Consider the following 21,377-nt stretch of genomic DNA (forward strand, 5'->3'; position numbering starts at 1 on the left):
TATAACAAATTCATACTTTTTCATATTGTAACACTACACTAACGATAACATAATTTTAAAACACAAATAAATTGATCATTCTTCACCTGTCAATCAGTTTACATTTTTATTACAAAATAGGCAGTGGAGCCCATATATCAGTTCAAGTACGACACACATGATAAACAAAAATAAACGTAATCTATTGGAGTCTACTTTTTAGATTATCATTCATTTATTATTTTCCCCCTAGTGGCATGTCCTAAAGTGTGATAAATTGCATGGAAAAATAAAATTTAACAAAAAATTTTAAAACGAAAATTTCTAACTTTCTGCTAGTATCATTAAGGGTGTGTTTGGATTAACTTTTCAAATATTTAATTTTGAAAATAAATCATTTTGAAATGAAACGTTTGACAATTAATCAAAATAACTTTTGAAGTATATTTTAACTAGTTTTTATCAAAATGGTTTAAATAATAATGAATTGTTGAAAAATATTTTTTTCTAGTCAATTCAAACGGATTCTATTTTTTTTAATTGTTTTTTTTTCTTTTCTCACTTTTTTTCTTGCTCTTACTCACTTTCTCATTTGTTGGAAAGAAATAGAACAAGGGTTTGATTGATAAATGAAAAAAGAAAAGAAATATTAAAAAAATGAAAACGGTTATAATTCTTTATGGTGAAAAACCACGTCAAATAAAAAGATTGGCCAAATTATTTAGGTCAATCTAACAAATTACTCCTAAATGGTCGTATACTAAACTCTCAAACTAAATTGTCACATATTTAAAAGTATAAATATTATAATAATAAAATATATGGATAAAAAAGCCTATTTTTTAATCTATAAATATTTACAAAACAAATATTGTCAATGTCGTAGAGAAGATTAAACTTCAAACTCTTCAAATAAGAAGCACTGTAGTCACAAATTAGAGTGGTATAACTTTAGACATAGATTATACAAACTAAAATTTCAATAACCTATTATTTCCTATAATCCAAATACAGAGATGAACAAAAAATTTGAATTCAATAAAGGGAATTTTATAGAGGAAACTAATGTGTTGCATGCGTGCTTCATAAGAGTGTTATATTGAACTTTTTAAAATTAATGATTGACTTAGAAGTTTAAATTGATGGGTGAAGATAAATTTAATATCATATCATCTAATATAATTTACCTTCTATCTTTTATAATACTCCAACTCATAGTCAAAATATAGAAAATCCATTTAATATATGTGGAAGATATATTCAATGACCATGCAAGTTCAAAAATCAATAATAGAAACATAAACACAGATAAATGATAGAACAACTTGTTTATCTTGTTTTTCACAAGTGATTAAGGTAACTTGTTTTGTTTTAATTAAAGTCTTTGGGCATAGAATCCACGTAGTTATTATAGTTTGTGGGTTATAATAGTAAGTTGAATTAAATAGTATTTGTTAGAAGTGTTCAAAAATCCGACAACCTATAAAATTCAAGCAACCAAGGGATTGGATAGGGCTTGATTAATTTTCAATTTGATTTGGGTTAGGATTTTAAAGAGCCATCCACTTTAGTTTAGTTTGTATGTTCAAAAAATATTTTTTTTCTAAAACAAATGAAATATACTTTGGTGAGGGTTAAGTTTGCGAAGATAATTCTTTTTTTTTTTTTTTGCGCCTTTAATTTAGGATTATTGTCACCAGATATAATGAGATTTGATGCCGTTTATTAGTGATTTACAACAATCAATCCAAAGAGCAAGAATTGGAGTTAAATTGATGTATTTGTGCCTATTAAGGGTACCTCAGGCTATTGCTACAATTAAGGGAGGGAACAAGGCCAAAACTCCAAAGGGGGAGCGATGCATGATGCTCAAAACCCGAAAGCTCAAAATAGGATAGCGTTGTGACATTATGAACTTTCATCCCATCAATGTTCGCTCGATGTTAAGTTGAGTTGAGGCCAATGCTTGGTAGCGTCGTGAAACAACCACATAATTTTTTTTAAGTATAGACGATGGTAATACAAAAAAGACATCGAATTTCACATATCTACGAGATAACTAGAAATGTTCACGGGGAGAGGATAAGGAAGGCTTCCGTGTCTCCATTCCCGCCTATTACTTCAATTCTCATTCCTTTAAAATTCTCTGTGGAGATTGGATTACTTGCGAAGAAAAAATTCTCCGTTTTTAAGTTATAAATTTATTATTTTTTAAACTTATAATTTTATTCTCCAACTTGATAAAATTTTATAATGGATTGTTTTCAATTCATTTTTTATTTAAAAAATTATAAATTTTTTTAATAAAACAATAATACTTTACATGCAAATATGTAACTAAAATATTTATCCCAGGATTTTTAATTTAAATTTAAATATTACAAAGTAAACTCTTCAACTTAAAAGATTACATCATTTGTGTCCTAAAGTAATAAAGTCTTAAATAATTAAAAATATATATATATTGAAGTATTGAAATATTGAGATGATTTAAAAAAAAAAAAAAAAAAAAAAAAAAATAATTGCAGAAGCATTTTAAAATAAATAAATTAGAACTAATTAACATAAAACTTACATTCTGTGAGTTTATAATAAACACACAGAAAGTGAGTTATATATATATACATAAATATATAGTTTTTCCATCGAGACGAGAACGAGATCAGGAAAGGGAAAGTGATCTCTATCATCATCTTCGTTTAATCAATAGAGAAAAATTTTCTTCATGCTCCCTCCTCCATTTACCGTCCAATAATAGATTTCTCGTCTTGTTTGGGGCGGGTCCTCATAGTATCGGACCCTGCAGACAAATGAACATATCTAAGGATACTTGAAAATGAGGGTTTAAAGAGTAAGAAGGGTTGATGGAGGTTGATCTTCAAGTATGAGGAAAAATCAAGGATATGTTGAGTGTTTCTATCGAGGGGGATAAGTTTCGAGATTATTCATTGTCATAGCTTTTCTTGATTTCTGTATATGTTTGCATTATATGATTCAATGATGTATTTGATAGCGATGAGTGATTAGGCATTAGAATTATAGAGTGTTGATGGAATTGATCTTGCTTTTATTTTATTCTTAGGCTTTTTATGGATTGTCTTGAATTCAAATCACATTTCAATGGTATTGTATTAATTGTTATTGATTGGTCGTCATATTATGAGATTGAATTGTGAATTTGATGAGATTGTAATTTGATTGGGTTTGTAGCATTTGAAATTTATTTGATTATTATGGAAATAATTGGGAAAATAATGGGAATTCATCACAATTTAATTTAATATTATGTTTTATAATTGAATTCAAGAAAATTAGGAATTGATTACGTCGTATCAGAAAAGGTTGATCTCGAAAGGGGACAACCCAAATCTTAGTTTATAAATTCATGTGCTTTGATGATAATATAAACCTAGAATACCTTTGAATGAAATTGTGAATCAATCATTGAAATCGACACCCTATAATGTTTTAACCCTGAAATTCGTATTTTCTTTTCATCTTTAGGGTTAGTGAACCATCCATTTTTCAATCCTTAGATAAAATTGGTTGCATTTCTCGATTAGCTAAAATAATATGTAAAATTGATAGCCAAACCATATTCGATCTCGACCAATTAGTATAACTAGCCCCATGAGCTTGCATCAGGCTGCACCTATTCAACTATAATTATATGAAAACTATATTGTTGTTCAAATAGAATCATAAATAATAACTTTCATAATAATGATAAAAGTTGATAATATTTTACAAATAAACTTATTGGGGGTGAATTAGAGGCCACGAAGATAAATCAAAGATAAAGTGGATTTAGGATCAAATAAGCCCACGTGATAAGATAATCAAATCAAATTCTAACTTATGTACGATAAGGAAAGATTCATCTCATCCTAATCATAAGAGAAAAAGATAAACTTCAAGGTCATTTTATAAGTCGATATGAAGTATCTTAATATGAGAACTTGAACTTCTAATCTATTCTATAATTCTCCATCTCTCTCTTTTTCTCAAATTAAAAATTTATAATTGTTTTACCATATGAAGGTTGGATACATTTTTCTCTATTTGAATATGACATCAGCAGAACTAAATACAAACTTGATAAAATTTTTACAAAGAAATTATATATACAACAAGCTTTGCCATTGATAAAAAGTGGTTATTAAAAATGTATTTTTGTTCTTTTAAATTTGACCAAGAACTAAAAAGTTTGTTTAAAAAAGATAAAAAATTATCCTAACAAACGTAACAAGCATAAATTTCAAAAATAAAAAATTAAAAAATTTTGCAATAGGAATAGTAGTGACAAGTGAAAAAACAATAGGCGATAAATTTATTTTTTTTCTAGTACAAGTAAAAGATAAGGTTACAAGATAGGTACATTGCATAGCCACAAGGGTACCAAAGAAAAGCATAGAAAAGGAGAAAAAGAAAGATAATATATGATATGCATATCGTGTTTAACCAATATGTGTGTGTGTGTGTGTTATAAAGGGTGAGAAAAGTGGAAGTTTCCTCTATCCTTATCCAATAAATTATTGGGTATCTATTAATTCCTTCAAAGTTCAAACCTCTTTTGCTTGGAATGGAATTCTTCAATGTTGTCATTTCTTATCACTCCCTAATAAGGGAAAGTCTACCAATTTATAGGTGGGTCCCTTGATAATCCTTTGGAACCTTCTATAGAATAAAGACGAATTTACAAATGACCCCCTATGCACTAGTTACTCGTGTTGGAAACAAATTAACATATTGAAAAAATAAAATAGTTATCAGACAAGATTTTAATTATGAAGTTTGGATAAAAGACCTAGTGTTAGGTCAAGATATCTTTACTATCAAAGTTTGATTTCTACTTTTATTTCAATTTTTTTTTTAAAAAAAATAATAATAAAGTTCATACAGACTCAAAACCAGCTATTCTCTAACAATTTTATTAACGATGAGGGAGGGTAAACTATTCGGGAAAGTTACATCTTTCCAGACTAGAAAACATCCTAAAGAGGATGTCAAAGTTGTAATAGCATGAGTCATTTTATTCTCCTCATGGAGATAATGACATAAACACTTAATATTAAAGAACTACCAATATTCTATATTTAGTTTGTATTCTATAATGACAAAAACACACACATATTTTGTAATTAGTTAAAATTTATTTTTTAAGCCTATTTAATTAACTGTAACTAAGGTTTGAAATGTCGATGTTGTAATCCAAAAATATGATGACTTCCAAAAACTCAAGAATTTTAATGTTGTAAATAAACTGCAAAGCCCTCGAGACAAAATCAATATTGAGAAAAAAGCCGCAAAGCTTTTAAAAAAATTACTTTGAGATGAAAAAAATTTTAGACAAAAATAATAGAACTTTAAACATTCAATTCTGCCGATAGGTCTCTGCTCTTGAAAAATGTCGGATAAGTCAAACTTAAAATTTGAAAGTTTAAAAACCTATTAGAGACTTTTAAAGTTTAGATGTCTACTAGACCAAAAAAAAATTCAAAATTGATATTGTATTTATTATTATTTGCAAAAGTATTGTTTTAAAGTGTGGGATGAGGGAATTAAACTTTTGATTTCGAGATTAATAGTACAAATACTATGTCTGTTAAGCTACGTTCGTATTAGTTTAGTCCAATTATTATGGACTAATATATTTACATATAAATGTATAGATTCAATTAATTAATATAAAAGCACATATTTTCTATTAAAATAAAACAAAAGGCATATATACTTTGGGTTTGCTTTATGATAAGTGTGTAATTCAGGCTAAGTGCCCGATGTATTTGTGTTTATTCGCTAAAAAGAACACACACACAAAAGAATGTAGAATATTTTTTTGGCTAGTGATCTCGAAAATAGTTATATTCTTTAATTATATTTTCCTAGTTTAATTAAATTACAAGTTTAGGTTAATATTTGTAAGGTGTTTTAATTATGTGTCTAGAAATAAATAACCAATTGTATCAATTTAAACCTAAAATTTTAATTCCATTTTCTCCTTTCTTTGGAGACTATATTTGTAAAAGGTGATCGTACTACAACATATGAAATTAAATTTGAAGTTTGTATTTATTTGGTCTGAGCTTTTAAAAATAACACTTTTATTCCATTAGATTTTGAAAATTTATAAAAAAAATTACATTCTCAGTCTACTATTACACTTTTAATCACTTATTTTTTTTTCTTTATAATTATATAGGTCAAGTGGTGTCTTGTGTATAGATGTAAACTAGACCATTGATATGAAACGCATGCATCACTTACAATCTAAGGATAGGAATATTTATTTAACAAACAACTATTCAATCGAAGTGGTTATATGATGGAGTGGTATATATCCATTTGTGTATAGGTGTGATTTATATTGTAATTAAAAATTACAATCTAACGGTTGAGATATATTTTGAACGGTCAAATATCTCCCTTGTTAATTGACTTCATCAAGGAGTCAAGGGGCCGGGCAACAACACTAGATAATATTATACAGGGACATAGTTGACCATTCAAATATATCTCAACCATTTTCAGCTCTTTGGTTTTTTTCTCCTCTTTTCTTCCCTCCTCTCAAAGTTTGGCTCGACCTTGACCTCCTTGGGCATATTTAGTTTTTTTTTTTGGCTCATTTTCCATTGGATCTCAATCTTGAACATAAACTTGAAAATCACTAACAAACGACATCAAATCTAACAAAATCACATGAAAACTATCATAAACGAAGGGCAAGCACATTTTAGGCGTGTTTCAACAATACATCTTTTGCTCCATTATAATCATTGATGTTGAAATGAGATGTCATTTCCAATATGAGTATGAGCTAAACCATAGATATGAAACATTACAATCTAGTAGTGGATACATACAATGCTTGAACACGTCTTTATCCTTTAAAATCTCATAAATTTATATTATGACTTTCTCTTCAAATAGTTACAACAATTCACATAAAAATAATGTAAAAAGTCCATTTCATCAATTACAATATTTTTAATATTTTTTTTATCAATGTACTAAAATAAAACTATAAATTTTTTATGCATCACACGTGTTATGAACTACTAATTTAAAATCCCTAAATCTATTTGACCGCAACTTTCTAAATAGACTTACTTACTTTTTTTCATTTATTAAAATGATATACCACCATTTTTAAAAATAATGTAGCATTTTAGAACATGTCACATCGTTTTTTATAAAATGACTAGTCAACTCATCTCTATGCATCCCTTTTTCATTATCCACGCAGAAAAAAAAAACATTATTTCAAAAGGAAAAAAATAATATGCCACGCATGTCAAATTATCATTGGACAGTTTGGTAGGATAGGAGGTACAAAAATAGGTGTTATCTAAGATGCACCTAAGTTTTTTTCGTAAACTAATTAACAAACTTAATTAAACATGATGTTATATCAATCTCAATCTCAATCTCCTGATAATAAAAGTTTTCGAAACTTCAAAGTTTTTTTTCTTTTTTTTTTCAAAGGTATTGTAATTAAAGTGAGAATGGGGGAATCAAACCTTAGATCACGAGATTTTATCGTGTATTTTATCATAGAAGTCCTTTTTTTTCTTTTTTATATCCATTCCTTTCTTTTTTTTGTATCAATTTAAAGTTTAGAAAGTGGAAGATGAGGTTGAAATATAGGGGAAGTACTCTATCTTTCATATTTTGAAAGGTGTGAAAGAAAAAAAAAAAAGAGATCAAAGAAATGAATATAGAGGAAATCCACATGAGGGAATTAAAATCAAGATCAAAGGAATAAATTAGAAAAATACTTATCAAAATAAAAGTTTCCATGCTTTATTTATTTATTTTCTTTATTCCATACGTGATGCAACTCATCTCTCTTTATGGCTTCCCCATTTGTAAGTTACACATATATAAAGCCCTTTGAACTTGCATTTCATAAATTTGTAACCAACAGTTTATAAAATATCAAGAGAGATTGAAGAAAAAAATTCAAAGAGATCGAGAAGATAAAGCACCATAAGTAGTGTGGAGGGTCGTTCTTTAGAGTCTATATCTCCTTCTCGGTTCGGATTTTTGGTTTTTTGAAATTTATGTTTTTGTCTTCTCTTAACTTTTTAATCATCGTTTTCATTTTTCTTTACAAAAACGCTCGAATAGTTAGTAAAAACATTTTTTAAAACTATTATACATATATTTTTAATTTTTAAAACTTGAGATGGTTTTTTAAAACATTATTACACATTGAAATTAACGAGTGAAAGTAATGTTTAATCAATTTAATTTTCAAAAGTAAAAAACAAAAAGTCAATTAGTTATGGAATGAGGTCCGTATATCTTGCATCTCACTTTTTGGTTTTTGGTTTCTTTCGTTTAAAGAAAGAAAAATCAAATCGTGCATTAACATATATCTCTTTTTCTCTATTTATTATTATTGAAAAAGAAACTTAATATTTTTTTTATACAAAGAAGTTTTCTACATGAAATTCAATTGTTTTTATATATAGATATAAATAAAATTGAAAGATATAACCAAAATTTGCATATCATCTACTAAAAAACCTAGTAATAGGAGGTGACAGAAGAGAGGGAGCACACATAGTTGTTTTTCTTGCATTGCAATTTGGTTATTTTCTTAAATTAATTAGACCTTATAATGCTTGGAGCTCTGTGTGCTCTCTATCTCTCTGTCACCCCAAAACCCTTCTCTATCTCTTGATCTCATTTTATTTTGATTTTTTTAGCTATATTACAAGGTTTTTCACTCAATTTCTTCTTATTTACATGTATAGGGAAAGAGAGTTAAGTCAAATCCAAGTCATTAGGTAAAAAAAAAAAAAAAGCTAGGTAAGAGATTCAAGACAATCCATGTAAGTCACTATTATTATCGAAGTACGTGTAAATGACCCTTGAACACATGTACGCTAGTCTGCGTCTAGTCGTTGCAAGCAATACTCTCCAAGTTGATTTTAGGCATACTTAGCTTGTCTAACTAGGGAGGGTGTTAACATATGGTCACGTGTCCAAATCATACACACTCAACCACGCTTAATCTTGATGCATTTTATAGTTAGTTTTATTTATTTATTTCTGTTTTTCATGTAATGGTTTTTTGTGTGACTTCTAGGCTACTTGTTAAATGCTTCAAAATTTTAAATTAAATAGTCATCAAATCTTTCCTTTTGAAATGTTATTACATTTCACAGTCGCTGTTTGTCCTATTTGACATTTTTATTAAAAATAATAATAATAACCTACTAAACAAATGGTTGAAAATTATTTTAAGGCCCTGCTAGACATAATCTTCCATTCTAAATCTAATTGAATAATGGATTTTAAAAGTTTGAAATAAGTCATAGATCTCTAATAGTTTAGAGACTTAATAGATTTTAAAAGTTTTGGAATTTATTTGATAACAAAAATTCAAGATTTAAAAATGTTTTGACGTATTTTAGAAACAAACTAAGTTTACTTGTAATTTAACCTAAAATAAAATAATCATAGAATTTAACCATATAGAATGGTAAATATGAGATTAGTACTTCAAACAAAACATAATCAACAAAATCATTGAAATAAATATCTAAGATCACGATTGGTAACTATTTGATTTTTTTTTTTAAAAAAAAAATTAAGCCTAGACACTACTTATACCTTCAAATTTTTTCTTTTGTTATCTAGTTAAACTAAGAAAGTAGCTTTTAAAATTTTGTTTATATTATTGGAATTTGGTTAAAAATTCAATCATCGTAATTAAGAAATATGCAAATCATTGTAAGAAATAAGGACGAAGTAGATTTAATTTTCAAAAATAAAAAATATAAATTGAAATAGTTATCAAATGATATCTAAATGTATAAAAATTTATAAAATGCATTTTTTTTTTTAAGTATGATTGGAATATAGTTGACGAAAAGGAAAAAAAATCATTACCCTAGGCACATGAAAATCATAATACTTTCAATCAATATAAAAATCCAAACTTTAAAAAAGAATAATCCCAAAAATTCTACTTGCCAAAACAATCAACCTTATGAGCTAAAAAGACCCATTCACAGCTTTTTGAGCCAAAACACCATGAATAATTTACAGAGCTTCACTTCAACTTCACCATGAAAACAACATCAAAGGGAAGAGAAACAGACCCCAAAAAAAGGGCGCTGGAAGAGATGGAGAACCCGATTTCGGAGCGTAAAAGTAGTAATTATAAGCATTATTCGTATTTCCATGAGGCGCCGCCGTTGTCGACGGCGGCACAGGTACTGGAATCAGCACCGGTGGGGGCGGTGGCAAGTTGAAATAATATTTGAATGCAGGAGGCGGTGGAGAATGAGACGAAACCGCCGCTGACGGCGGCGGTGGCGGTGGAGGTGGGGTTGATCGAGGTGGGGGTGAATTGAGTGGAAAGTAAGCCAGTGGTGGCACATGGGGCACCGGCGGGGGTGACTTGAGCGCCACCGTGGGCGGCGGCGGTGGCGCGCATATGGTGGGGCAAGTTGAACATTCGCTAATACAGAGAAGGCTAACCGGAGGAACCACCTCGACCACACGATCGTCTTCGGAGGCCGCTCCGGCGAGATTGAAGAACAGGAGAATGAAAAGGGAAGAGAAATGAAGGGTTTTGGAGAAATGTTCCATTGATGAAGTTAAAATGTGAAGCTTTGTGATGAAGAAGAAGAAGTGGGAGTTGAAGTGGAGAAGGAGACTTGAGACAAAGGGGGATATGGTTATGAGTTTGCCTTTGGGACTTTTATAATTATAACATTTTTTGTGTATGTGTTTGCCTTCTTATAAACTTGTACTTTGATTCCATTAATATTGATTAATGGGTGTTTCTTAATCCATTGATGTGAATAGCATCAAAAGTACTACAAAACAATTTAGGTATCGGTTGATAAGTTTTTTCTATTTCTGTAAATTAAGATTATATGTACTTATGAATTTATTTGCTAAGTAATCTATTTTTCAAGTATTTTTAAAATGTAAGTCAATTTCTGAAAATTAAAAAGTAGTTTTCAACTTATTTTTGGAATTTGGTTGACTATGAAAATCATTCTAAATATTTGGTTTGAAAAAATTGGAAAAGAAGATGGTCAAATGGAGTTTCTTTTTCTCTTTGAATATTAAGTTTTTGTATACTACACCTTTAAGTTCCTAGTTTTGTTACCTATATATAAAAAAAAATGTCAAATTTTGAAAATTAAGTAACCTTTCTACCTTTTTTTTCCTTTTAGAAAGAAAAAATATAGTCATATGGTGAAAACTTCATAATTTTTTTTTTTTTTTAATAATTCGACTAAGAATTCATTTTCTAGATGTGAAAAATGAAAATGATAATAAGAAAATTGAGAGGAAACAAAGATATAACTTAATAGATAATCATGGAAGAGTCACACTTAGCAATAAAATGTTTCAATATTCAAATCAAAGAAAACATCTGTACTACCTACAAAAAGTAGTTTTTTTTTTTTTAAAAAAAAAAATCCTTCTAATTAGTCACAGATCTTTTCAGAATACAGTAATAAAAACTCAACAAAGTATCAATTTCAACATTTGTTTCAAAGTTAAAACTGAATATGATAAAATTAAAAAGGAAAAAAGTGAAGACTAAACTGCATAAAAAGTATTTTCTTTTCTCTTATACATAGGGCAATGAAATAATTAAAGATTAAAATGTCAAAATTCAAATTTATTTATTAAAAAGAAAATTTTTGCATCTTTATTCCAATTTTCAAATTTTGCATCTTTATTCCAATTTTCTTTGTGATGGCAATGGAGTTTATCCAAAAGCTAGAAGCTTGAATTGGGTGCTTCAAGAAAATACAAACAAAAATCTCAAGAAAAGCTTGTTTCTCACACTACATTTCCTTATACCTTTCTGAAAACATAATCAACCTTTATGTGGATTCCCATCTCCTTGTATAATTCCTGCACTTTAATCCTTTTGTTCATGCTTGCTTTATACTTTTCTTCCCAACCTGGGCTCCTCAATTCCTTCCTGGAAAATTCCCTATTTTAATAAGGATATTTCACAAGGGTTGACCCTAACAAGAAGCAATGCATTACAATTACAAACAATTCCACACAATAAAACTACTAAATTCAATGTTAGGTAGCCAACAAAATGACTTGAGAACTAAGACCCAATTCATATGATGGTTTGAACTCAAAATCCTTGACTTGGGACAACGATGTGACACTCTTAAGTCACCCATATTCATAAAGTTCTCAACAAAATCAGTCCATTAAGGTATGAATTCCCCAGCAGAAGTGAGACCCACGAACCAGGTACTTATAGTATTGTAGCAGATGCATAAAACATCAAAGGAGTCATTGATTTAGTATAAACTATAAATTTGTGTTACTATCCGGCCGGTAATACCACGATAACATGCGATGAATACAAGTAAACAGACTAATTCGATCTGCATGACTTGAGAATAAAGAAAAGCTGTTACAGATTTACAATGGTGTTTTTTTTTTCTTGGATGATGTAATCCAAGATAACTTATGGAGTCAATTACTTGACTCCTGGAGCGAGTTTTAGCAGTTGATAGGATCCGCTATAACTCTCTACCTGGTGGCAAAGATCAATCAGAATCTTCAGATATACATGTATGAGGGATCATATGTTTTCCTAGCATTGGTAAGATCTTGAAGAGACAAGTTTTTTCTTTTTCACATTATTGATCCTTCGGCATTTTCCACGTTCAAATGAAGAACACTCCATTACCTTCAGGTTCTATTACCATAACCCTTCTGTAAGCAGTCATTAAATCAAGCAACTTTCCTCTTCTGGGTTAGCCGGTCTTTTGTATACCGTCACCATTGTCATACGCTGGCCTCTAACTTCCTTCATCAGTATAACTAATTCTGGAATCCTGGTTTGGGAATAAAAACACTGAGCATCATTGGAAATAACAGGTCTAAAGCATTGTATCTTTGACGAATATAGTTGTTGAAGTTTGTTCAATCAATAATTATGATTAGAAAAAATGCCAAGTCAAATTTGATTTTCTAACTATATAAAATTAAAACAATATTTCACTTAAACAGGTTGTGGACCTCATTTGATGACTGCGGCCTCGAACTGGAACTTGATGCAGCAGAGCGTGGATACTGATTTCGGCTTTCACGTTTGTCAGAACTCCTCCCTATATCTCTTAACCTGTTGAGCTCTGGAACTATAATTGTTCCAAGATCTGGCCTGTCTCTCTTCCTCAGTTCAGCGCATTTCAATGCCAAGTTTGCAAAATTTATAGCCTCCTCCAATGGACAATCAGAAATTGTAGGATCAAGCATCTCATCAAACCTATCTTTCTCAATAGCCCTTTGCACATGGTGAGCCAGACCCATTGGAGGCTTGGCAGTAATAATTTGAAGTAACATTATTCCAAACGAGTAAATATCCGATTTTGTTGTTAACTTCCCTGTTTGTTGGTACTCAGGATCAATGTAACAAAATGTGCCAGCTGCTGAAGTCAGGTGATATTGTGTGACTTGATCAGCTACAGAAGGTGGGACTAACCGGGCCAGGCCAACATCACTGATTTTGCTTACATAATTGCGGTCCAGGAGAATGTTAGCTGGTTTAAGGTCCCTATGAACGAGCGGTTCTGGCTTTGCTTGGTGAAGAAAAAGGAGTGCAGTTGCAATTTCAGCAGCTATTTTGAATCTCCGTCGCCAAGATAATGGAGGAGTATTCCCTCTCCGGAAAAGTCTGTCTTCTAAGCTCCCATTATGCATGTACTCATATACCAAGCAACCATACTCGGGGCAAGCCCCAAGAAGAAGAACCATGTTTGGATGTCTAATGCAACAGAGGACCTCCACCTGCAAAACGATTCAGAAAGGAAACTTAGTACGAATCCATGAACTAAAAACAGTCAGATTCTACAGCATAGATTACATCTTTTGTGATTCCTCAAATTCTTGTTTGTTTTAATTGAGTTTAAAGTTTCAATTTTGTGATTGTTCCCATTAACGCATTGGTTTCATTTTGAATTACATCATTATATGCACAGAGGTAGAACAATATGATAGTACCTCTTGTTGGAATTGCTTCCGTCCTTGAGCAGCGTCAGGTCTTAAAACTTTAATCGCAACAGCTGTATGATCAAGTTTGCCACCATAAACAGGACCGTATCCACCTTCTCCAATCTTCATTTTTTCAGAGAACTTTTCAGTCGATTCCTCAATCTCCTCTATAGTGTATTTTCTATATCGGACGTCATTCTGAGCTAGAGCATTCAAGGCTCGTTTTTTCTCTTCAGCCTCTCGTCTGGCTTTCATTTCAGCCTGTTTTCTTCTCTGGGCTTCTCTTTCGGCTAGCTTTTGTGCTGCCTCTGCTGCTTCAATGGCAGCTTTGCACTTGGCTTTCTCCATCTCAGCGATAGCGAGAGCAGCCTCTTCAGCTAGCCTGACTTCCTCAAACTTACGTGCCTCATCTTGCTTCCACTGACTAAGTTCTCTCGCCTGAATATCAGAACAGCACTTTTTAAGATTTCTTTTCTTATATACTTGCAAGTTGCAACTAAGCATAACCACAAATTTTCCTTCGAGATTTACTTTATCAAATCATTGTACTTTTCTCTTTTTTTTGAACTAACAAATCATTGTACTTTACTAGAAAAGTATTTGGTTGGATATAAACCACCCAAAGTTGAGAAGCCAATCTAAAGACTCATTTGTTAGTAACCGTTATGAATGGAGTAGAGTGTTCTTAGAGTCACCTTGTTCTTGGCTGAGATTGCCTCTTTGCAGGCTGAGCTATACATATCCATGGTTTGTTTTAATTCCAGCTTCAATCTTTTCATCTCAGCCTCTAGTTCCCGCTGTAGCAAATAAGTTGGCAGGGATGTTAAATCAATGCAACTGCAACTACATAGCATAGAAATTTCAAAAACCAATGGTCAATGTGCACTTACAGTAGATTGTGTGGAAGCAGAGTCCAATGACAGATTTGGGCTAACACTGAAATCTAAATTTTGAGCAGTCACGTCCATTGAACCAAAAGCCATCTGTGCAGTCAAGTCATCAGATATCGAATCTCGACTAAATGAAGACCTAGACCCTCGATTTGGAACCTCTATGTTTTCCAATGATATATTCGTCGGAGAAGTTTTTGGCCTCTCACGGGTCAATGCTTTTGCTGGTTTTCCACCACCATTCCTTTCAGCGAGCATTCTCTCTGTACCTGCACTTTTCCATCCTTCCTTTGCTGGTTGCACTCTGGATTTACCAAATAATAATGCAAAAGATATAAAAACTATATCCTTCTATCACAGAAGCTAATCCAAGTTTTAATAGGAAGTTAGTTCTCAGAATTTATTACTTGGCTCCATTTTCTGGTTCATTGCTGGTGTCAGGTTGAACATTTGGCTGAACTCCAAGCGGCGCCGGTTGTCTTGGTGGCATGGCAGTATTAGCCACTGGCCGAAGAGCTGCCCTGGCAGATATTATCTTCCCTTTCGATATTACATAAACAGAACAAAATTCTGGGGCTGCTTTTATTATGCTGGTTGGAATATCAGGACCTTTAAATTTCCTGAAACACCCCATTCATTAGAAACTTAAGTTACTCAACACAGATGAGAGAATAGAGAGAGAGAAAGAGAGAGAGAGAGCAAACAAAAAGAGAGACTTTGCTAAAGCACTCCTGGTTGAAGCTCCAACTACAAAATTGTTGATGCAGTTCTTGTGAACGTAGTCAACAAGCGCTTTGGGAATATCAGGATCGTCAAGAACAACCTCCTTCAGCTGAACCTGAATTTCATAAGCAAATATCCTGATTAAGTTTTACTTTCTCAACATTGCTCGACCACTTGGAGCACTTTTTTCCACAATTAACCATCTAATCAATCCAGACCCAGCAACTTATAATTTTTTTTCTAGGACCAGCAACTCATAATTCCCATCCTTCACTTATGTCATCATTCACGAAGAATGCTAAAGCTCATATTCCCCTTTGTGGCATTCACAATCATCTAAGACCATGCTTCAATCAATTCAAATACAAATTTCCTAAAAACACTTCGAAAAACAATGTAAGTTTCAGTCAGGCATATCCACAAACACCTAGTTGCATAACACAAATGTAAGCAATTTGCAACGTTATAATTGAATAGATGGAAGTACCCCTTTACGAGCACAATATCCACGATAAGGAACAAACAGCTGCTGGGCATCAGTTTCACCATTTTCAGAATCGCTCGCTCCCTCTAAGAAAAAGACCCACAGAGGAAAAGAAAAACAAAAACAAAAACAATCAGAAACTAGACCAACAAGGGAAACAATATAAATGATAATGATTAGAAAAAAACGGATAGAGGGTACCTACGATTAGCTTTATGCCTAACATGGATGAGAATGATAAGTGGGTTGCTAATGACCAGATGATCAATAGCCCAGCGAACGGCGTGGTGGCTGTTCTTATCCTTGTCAATGGCGACCGCCGTGGTGTTTAAGGGAATCCCATCTTCGGGTGGATACGAGGAGGGAGGCATTTTGCAAAGAGGTTCAGGATGATGGTGCCGCAGCCGCTTGAATTGAGGGCAAGATTTTTGTTTGAAGAGAGCAGTGAGGGCGAGGGAGGAGAGTCATGAAGGTAAGGGTATGGAGAAGATGATAACAAAAAATAACAGACATTTGAAGAATGACGATTCTCCGCCATTGGCTTGATTTAGACAAATTTGACCAGGCCATGACCAAATAGGAGAATTTGGGTCTGTAGCCATTGCTGTGTGGATTAAGATCGTTGTCATCTTTCTTCTTTTCCCCTAAATTTTGGGGAACTCTTCGCTGTAATTGGCGCAGCCTGCGGTGTGAATTTCCAAGGATTTTGGATGTTTACTTCATCTTCTTCTTGTTTGGGGATTGGGGACCTGATTGCTTCCCTCTCTTTTACGGATTCAAATATTTTCTCATCAATTAACATCTACCAGAAATTAACACCTACCCCCACTTTGTTATACATACTCCCCTTGTTAAATTTTTGTCCACATTTTCTTCTATATTTCTAGTTTTATTTATATGGGTAAAGATAAAACAACACAATATCATATATATAAATATCATATAAATAAGAACAAAATTACAGAAATCACCAATGAATTAGAGGTTTATTACAATTACATCCTAAACTTTTAATCTGATCTATCATCTCCCTGAATTTTGTAGTTCGTTACAATTATCTTGAATTTTTTTTTAAATTGTCCATTACTCATGTAGTTTGCTAATTGTTAAAATTAAACCCTTATAGTTTGTTAAAATTTTGTATTTACCCATATTTATATAAGATTTATGTCTTGAAGCTTCATAAATAATTTATTATTTGATATGATAGTTGATTATTTTAAATATGCAATAATGAGTTGTTCATTACGAAAAAAATCCAAGGTTACTTTGTAAGACTTAAACAGTATGTAGTGGACATACATATGGATAATGTTCAAGTACTAACTTAAAGGGTATAGTTTATGGATAATTTGGGTGCCTTATCCTGGTAATGTTATGGATGTGATTCAAATTGTTTGTGTGGAGACATGCGACTAGGATCTCCTATATAATGAGATCGTATAAGACCAGACTGTGAAATACTTAATCTTTTTTTGTAGCACCGTTGATTAAAAATATTGATATTTCATATGATGACCATATATAACTCGATCTCAATTCTGAATAAGTTATTGACTCCCTATCTATGAGGGTTGTCCTTTGATTTGTATTGGTGAGAATGACCCAGCCACCAACTTAATAAGTCTACAATTTTGGGGACTTGTTGATAACTTGTAAAAATACAAGTTATTATATCTCTTTTATTTAAAATAATAAGGTAAAAGCATGCAATGTAGATAATTTTTACCAATAAATTTATACAAAGAAAAAAAAGCAAAGCATGTGATCATACACTTCTAACGCATAACATACTTAAATTCCAGACTAATTTCGCCACTTCTGTGCAGTATACCCTTCTGAAGTCTGATGATCGCGTGATCGCATATCCATTAATGCGTTCAAAGCAAGAAGCGGCCTGAGAAGAAAATGAAGACGATCGCATAAGCTGCAAGTGATGAGACATGACATGACATGGGTGGTGGGTGTCACATCACAAGTTGCATTGGTGGCCAACATGAAAGCTGTGTTGAAGATTCAATGAACCACTGACACGTTGCAGTCGACACGACAAGATATTGAATTTAATGTGCCCCGTCAATGCAATTATAAGCTTAAGAAAAGCAGTGATCGTAAACGCCTATAAATACCTATGCAAATACCATGCAGAAGAAGTCGGTTGTTGGTAGTTAGTCGGGAGTTCGAAGTTCTTAGTGCTTTAGTTTTGAGTCTTTAGAGTTCAATTTACACCGTGCCATATATCGGGGATACACTGTGGGGAAATAAGAAGAACATCTTGATAAGGGATTCTACTTGAAACCCCTATAGTTCTTCCATAGAAACTCCTTGGTGAGAGCTTAGGACTCTAGGGAAAGAAGAAGATAATTTTGTTCAATTATCTAAGGAACCAGCTGTAAAACAAGCCGGAGGAAGCAAGACATTGCAAACCACGGCTTGACTCTCTAACCCTTTCTCTTTTTGTGTATTTGTATTGTATTTCTTATATTGACAAAGAATTGCAGTATGAATACATATTTATTATACATCTTATCTATCATTTTAACCAATAACATGCATAGCTTAATCGCTTCATGGGTTGGGAAGATTGTAGCTAACACGACTAAATAACTAAAGAAATCATGCGATCAACTTATTTTATGCATGCTTATATTTGTTGCTTGAATCAATTGAGAAATTGTTTTAAGTAAAGCTAATCTAAGTTTGAGAGAATTTAGATTAAGACCTCAAAAAACGAGAGAAAATGTTCCTTAGAAATAAGTACATTCTCTGCATATTACACCTATCGCATGCATCTTAGAGATAAGATAATGTGGCAAAAGACACTGAGAAATGCTGGTCGTAACATTGAGTGTATAGCTTGATCGCATATTTCATTTAGTTGTTTAGAAAATGTTAGTAAAAATTCTTCTCAACCCTCCTATCGCATAACTGTTATCCAACTCACACTGTTTCATTTTAGACATAATCCCCATCGCATATTTGATACTGAGGTATGCCCTAGTTTATTGTATATTGTACATTTTTATATTGTATTATACATTAGTCTCCCGAGTCATTAGGACAAGTGAGAGATTGTTGGGATTGGTGTCCTAATTCTCCCGGAGTCTTATTGTTTTGTAAAGATACGCATCGTTCAATGAATAAAATAAGTGTTATTTAATTCTAACATTTACTCATATTCAATAAACAAAGCTCCTTGGTTATCTTATGTGAACTTAAGCATGTATATGTGATATACAAGTGGATCATGCCTTAAGTGATAACCTAAATAGGTCTGTAGCATAAGGATTAAGGTGGGATACCTAATCCTAGTGACACTACGAATACGATCCGCTTTGTAAGGGTTTGCAAGTGTTGTAAACTCCTACAGATGGTAGATCCTGAACATTCATGTGGAGACGTGCGAACGGGGGTGTCTTATACAAAGAGTTGTATAAGACCTGGACCATGAGATGATTAGACTCTATATATAATGCCATTGATACTAGAGACTTGCATCTCACCTAAACGACCATAGGTGACACAACCTCAATCCTGAGTGTTTTGAGAACTTCTGCCTTTGAGGGTGGTCCTTTGATTAGCATGGGTGAGAGTGGCCAGATTGTCAACTCAACATGCCTACCTTTTTAGGGACTTGATCTAGGAGCTGGGAACTCAATCCACAAGATGGAATTCACTCATTTCCCGAAGCAGGGATAAGTAGAGAGATTAAGGGCTGATTCCGAGACTTGAACATAGTGGCCACAACTTCTTTTTGGAAGAGAAGACTCAGTCATAGTAGAACTATGACTTATGTTCATTAGAGGGATCAGTGGTACTTAAGGAGACAAATGTAACTATAGGGACATAAGAGTTATTACTTACGAGCGATCTGTGAAGGGTTGTCGCATTACTAATTGGTTAAGATGGACACATAATATATCTATGGTAAGGGGAGTTCAGCTGTCGGTCTTTAGTAGAGTGTCTGGCAGTTAACGAGTGGTGGATCCCGTGACTAAAGAGTTTAGTCAGTTATTCACGTACTGTTGGAGCTTCGAGCTACAGGTTCATGAGATTCCCTTGGTAGCTCAATGGATTCAGTTGAGGATCAGTTCTTGGTGTTGATTTGAAATGTTCAAATTGACAAGAGATATTTTGATTATATATGATATAATCAGTATGATGTATGAGATAATCTAGTGGAGGATTGATGTAAAAAAGATTTACATTAAGTACCATAAAATAGAAAAAGAACTATAGTTTATATGTTTCATGAGATTAAATATTAAAACTATAGGTTATAAATATAGTATGATAAGTTGGTTATCATTTATATTTATAATAATATTAATTATTGGATAATTAATTCTTTTTCTTTAATAACCAAGTGAATGGGTGATTATTGGATTCATGGTAACCGTGAGTTTAAAAGGAAAGTGGTTTTCCAATTTTGAAAAGAAGGTTTACAAACGTTGAAGTTTTTGTAAAAAGTTTTGAGTTTTCTCTCTCGCACAAAAGAAAATCAAGGAGTCGTCAAGTAAATATGGATTTACTAAACAACGGCTGTACGAGCTAAACGATCACATAGTTTTGCTAGATGATCGCTTGCCCAAAGTAAACGATTCTGTAGATTCTGTAGGCGACAGACCGAGCTAAGCGATAAGCTAAACGATCGCATAGATTTTGCTAGATGATCCCTTAGCTTTATTTAAATGATTAGGCATCGACCTATACGATAGGTCTTCGCCATCTCCCACTTGCCCAGTCGTGTACAAGATCAGTGTTTCCTCTTTCGTTTGTGATAACTTTTAGAAATACAAGTTATTTATGCTGCCTTATCTAGATATTGCGGCCAAAAGAGAAGGAATATCCGTTGATTGTATGAAAAATTAGCTCATAAATACAATAATTATGAATTAACGCAATTACACCTACTAACATCGTGAAGATGGTAGAAAAGGAAATTTTTTACTCTGTTTTGCAGGAAACCAAGTCACCACTTGCGATCGAGAAACTGAACAACGCATCTCTGTTACATTACGCCCGTCAATCAATAATGAAGAGATGATTAACGGAATGACGGCGAAATGCGACAGTCGATCCCGAGCTAAATTTGAACTGCATGCGGTAATAAATACAACACCGCATACAAGCAACCGATCGAAAGATGCAGTTGAGCAACGCAAAGGCGGAGGATTGCGACACGTGTACAACTAACCATTGTGCAGATTTGACGGTCTGATTGCATAACAGAAAGAATATTTATTCCTCCATCTTCGAATTTTTCCATAACAAGAAGTGGGGTCCACAAGCCA

The 21,377-nt window shown here is 32.4% G+C and overlaps 2 protein-coding genes and 1 long non-coding RNA gene across 6 annotated transcripts; 1 reads left to right on the plus strand and 2 right to left on the minus strand.

The window, feature by feature from the left end:
- Window positions 1-9,877: 9,877 nt before the first annotated feature.
- On the minus strand, window positions 9,878-10,730 carry LOC150036676 (uncharacterized). The gene has a single exon (XM_090313318.1). It carries the CDS (start codon window positions 10,585-10,587, stop codon window positions 10,057-10,059), a length of 531 nt encoding a protein of 176 aa, XP_090169444.1. The 5' UTR covers window positions 10,588-10,730; the 3' UTR covers window positions 9,878-10,056.
- Window positions 10,731-11,637: 907 nt separating this feature from the next.
- LOC120076500 (kinase with adenine nucleotide alpha hydrolases-like domain-containing protein) lies at window positions 11,638-16,986 on the minus strand. 4 transcript variants are annotated; one of them, XR_005481561.2, is made up of 10 exons: window positions 16,289-16,986; window positions 16,087-16,169; window positions 15,593-15,714; window positions 15,284-15,496; window positions 14,877-15,180; window positions 14,682-14,783; window positions 13,996-14,424; window positions 13,015-13,782; window positions 12,683-12,830; window positions 11,638-11,947 (listed from the first exon to the last, which is right to left on the minus strand). XR_005481561.2 is itself a non-coding variant. In XM_039030346.2 (9 exons), the coding sequence occupies exons 1-9, from the start codon at window positions 16,452-16,454 to the stop codon at window positions 12,795-12,797; spliced, it is 2,223 nt and encodes a 740-aa protein (XP_038886274.1). In that variant the 5' UTR covers window positions 16,455-16,986; the 3' UTR covers window positions 12,260-12,794. The 4 variants fall into 4 exon arrangements, 1 of the variants encoding a protein (XP_038886274.1); XR_005481560.2 differs by having other exon boundaries at window positions 11,638-11,993; XR_005481562.2 differs by having other exon boundaries at window positions 11,638-11,993; window positions 16,285-16,890.
- On the plus strand, window positions 12,735-14,014 carry LOC150036677 (uncharacterized). The gene is made up of 3 exons (XR_016529367.1): window positions 12,735-12,873; window positions 13,006-13,290; window positions 13,398-14,014. It is a non-coding gene; the product is annotated as an uncharacterized LOC150036677 (long non-coding RNA).
- Window positions 16,987-21,377: the final 4,391 nt, after the last annotated feature.

This window comes from Benincasa hispida, chromosome 4 (assembly GCF_027475165.1).
Source record: "Benincasa hispida cultivar pf3 chromosome 4, pf3_genome.v1.1, whole genome shotgun sequence".
In the NCBI taxonomy this organism is placed as follows: Eukaryota; Viridiplantae; Streptophyta; class Magnoliopsida; order Cucurbitales; family Cucurbitaceae; genus Benincasa; species Benincasa hispida.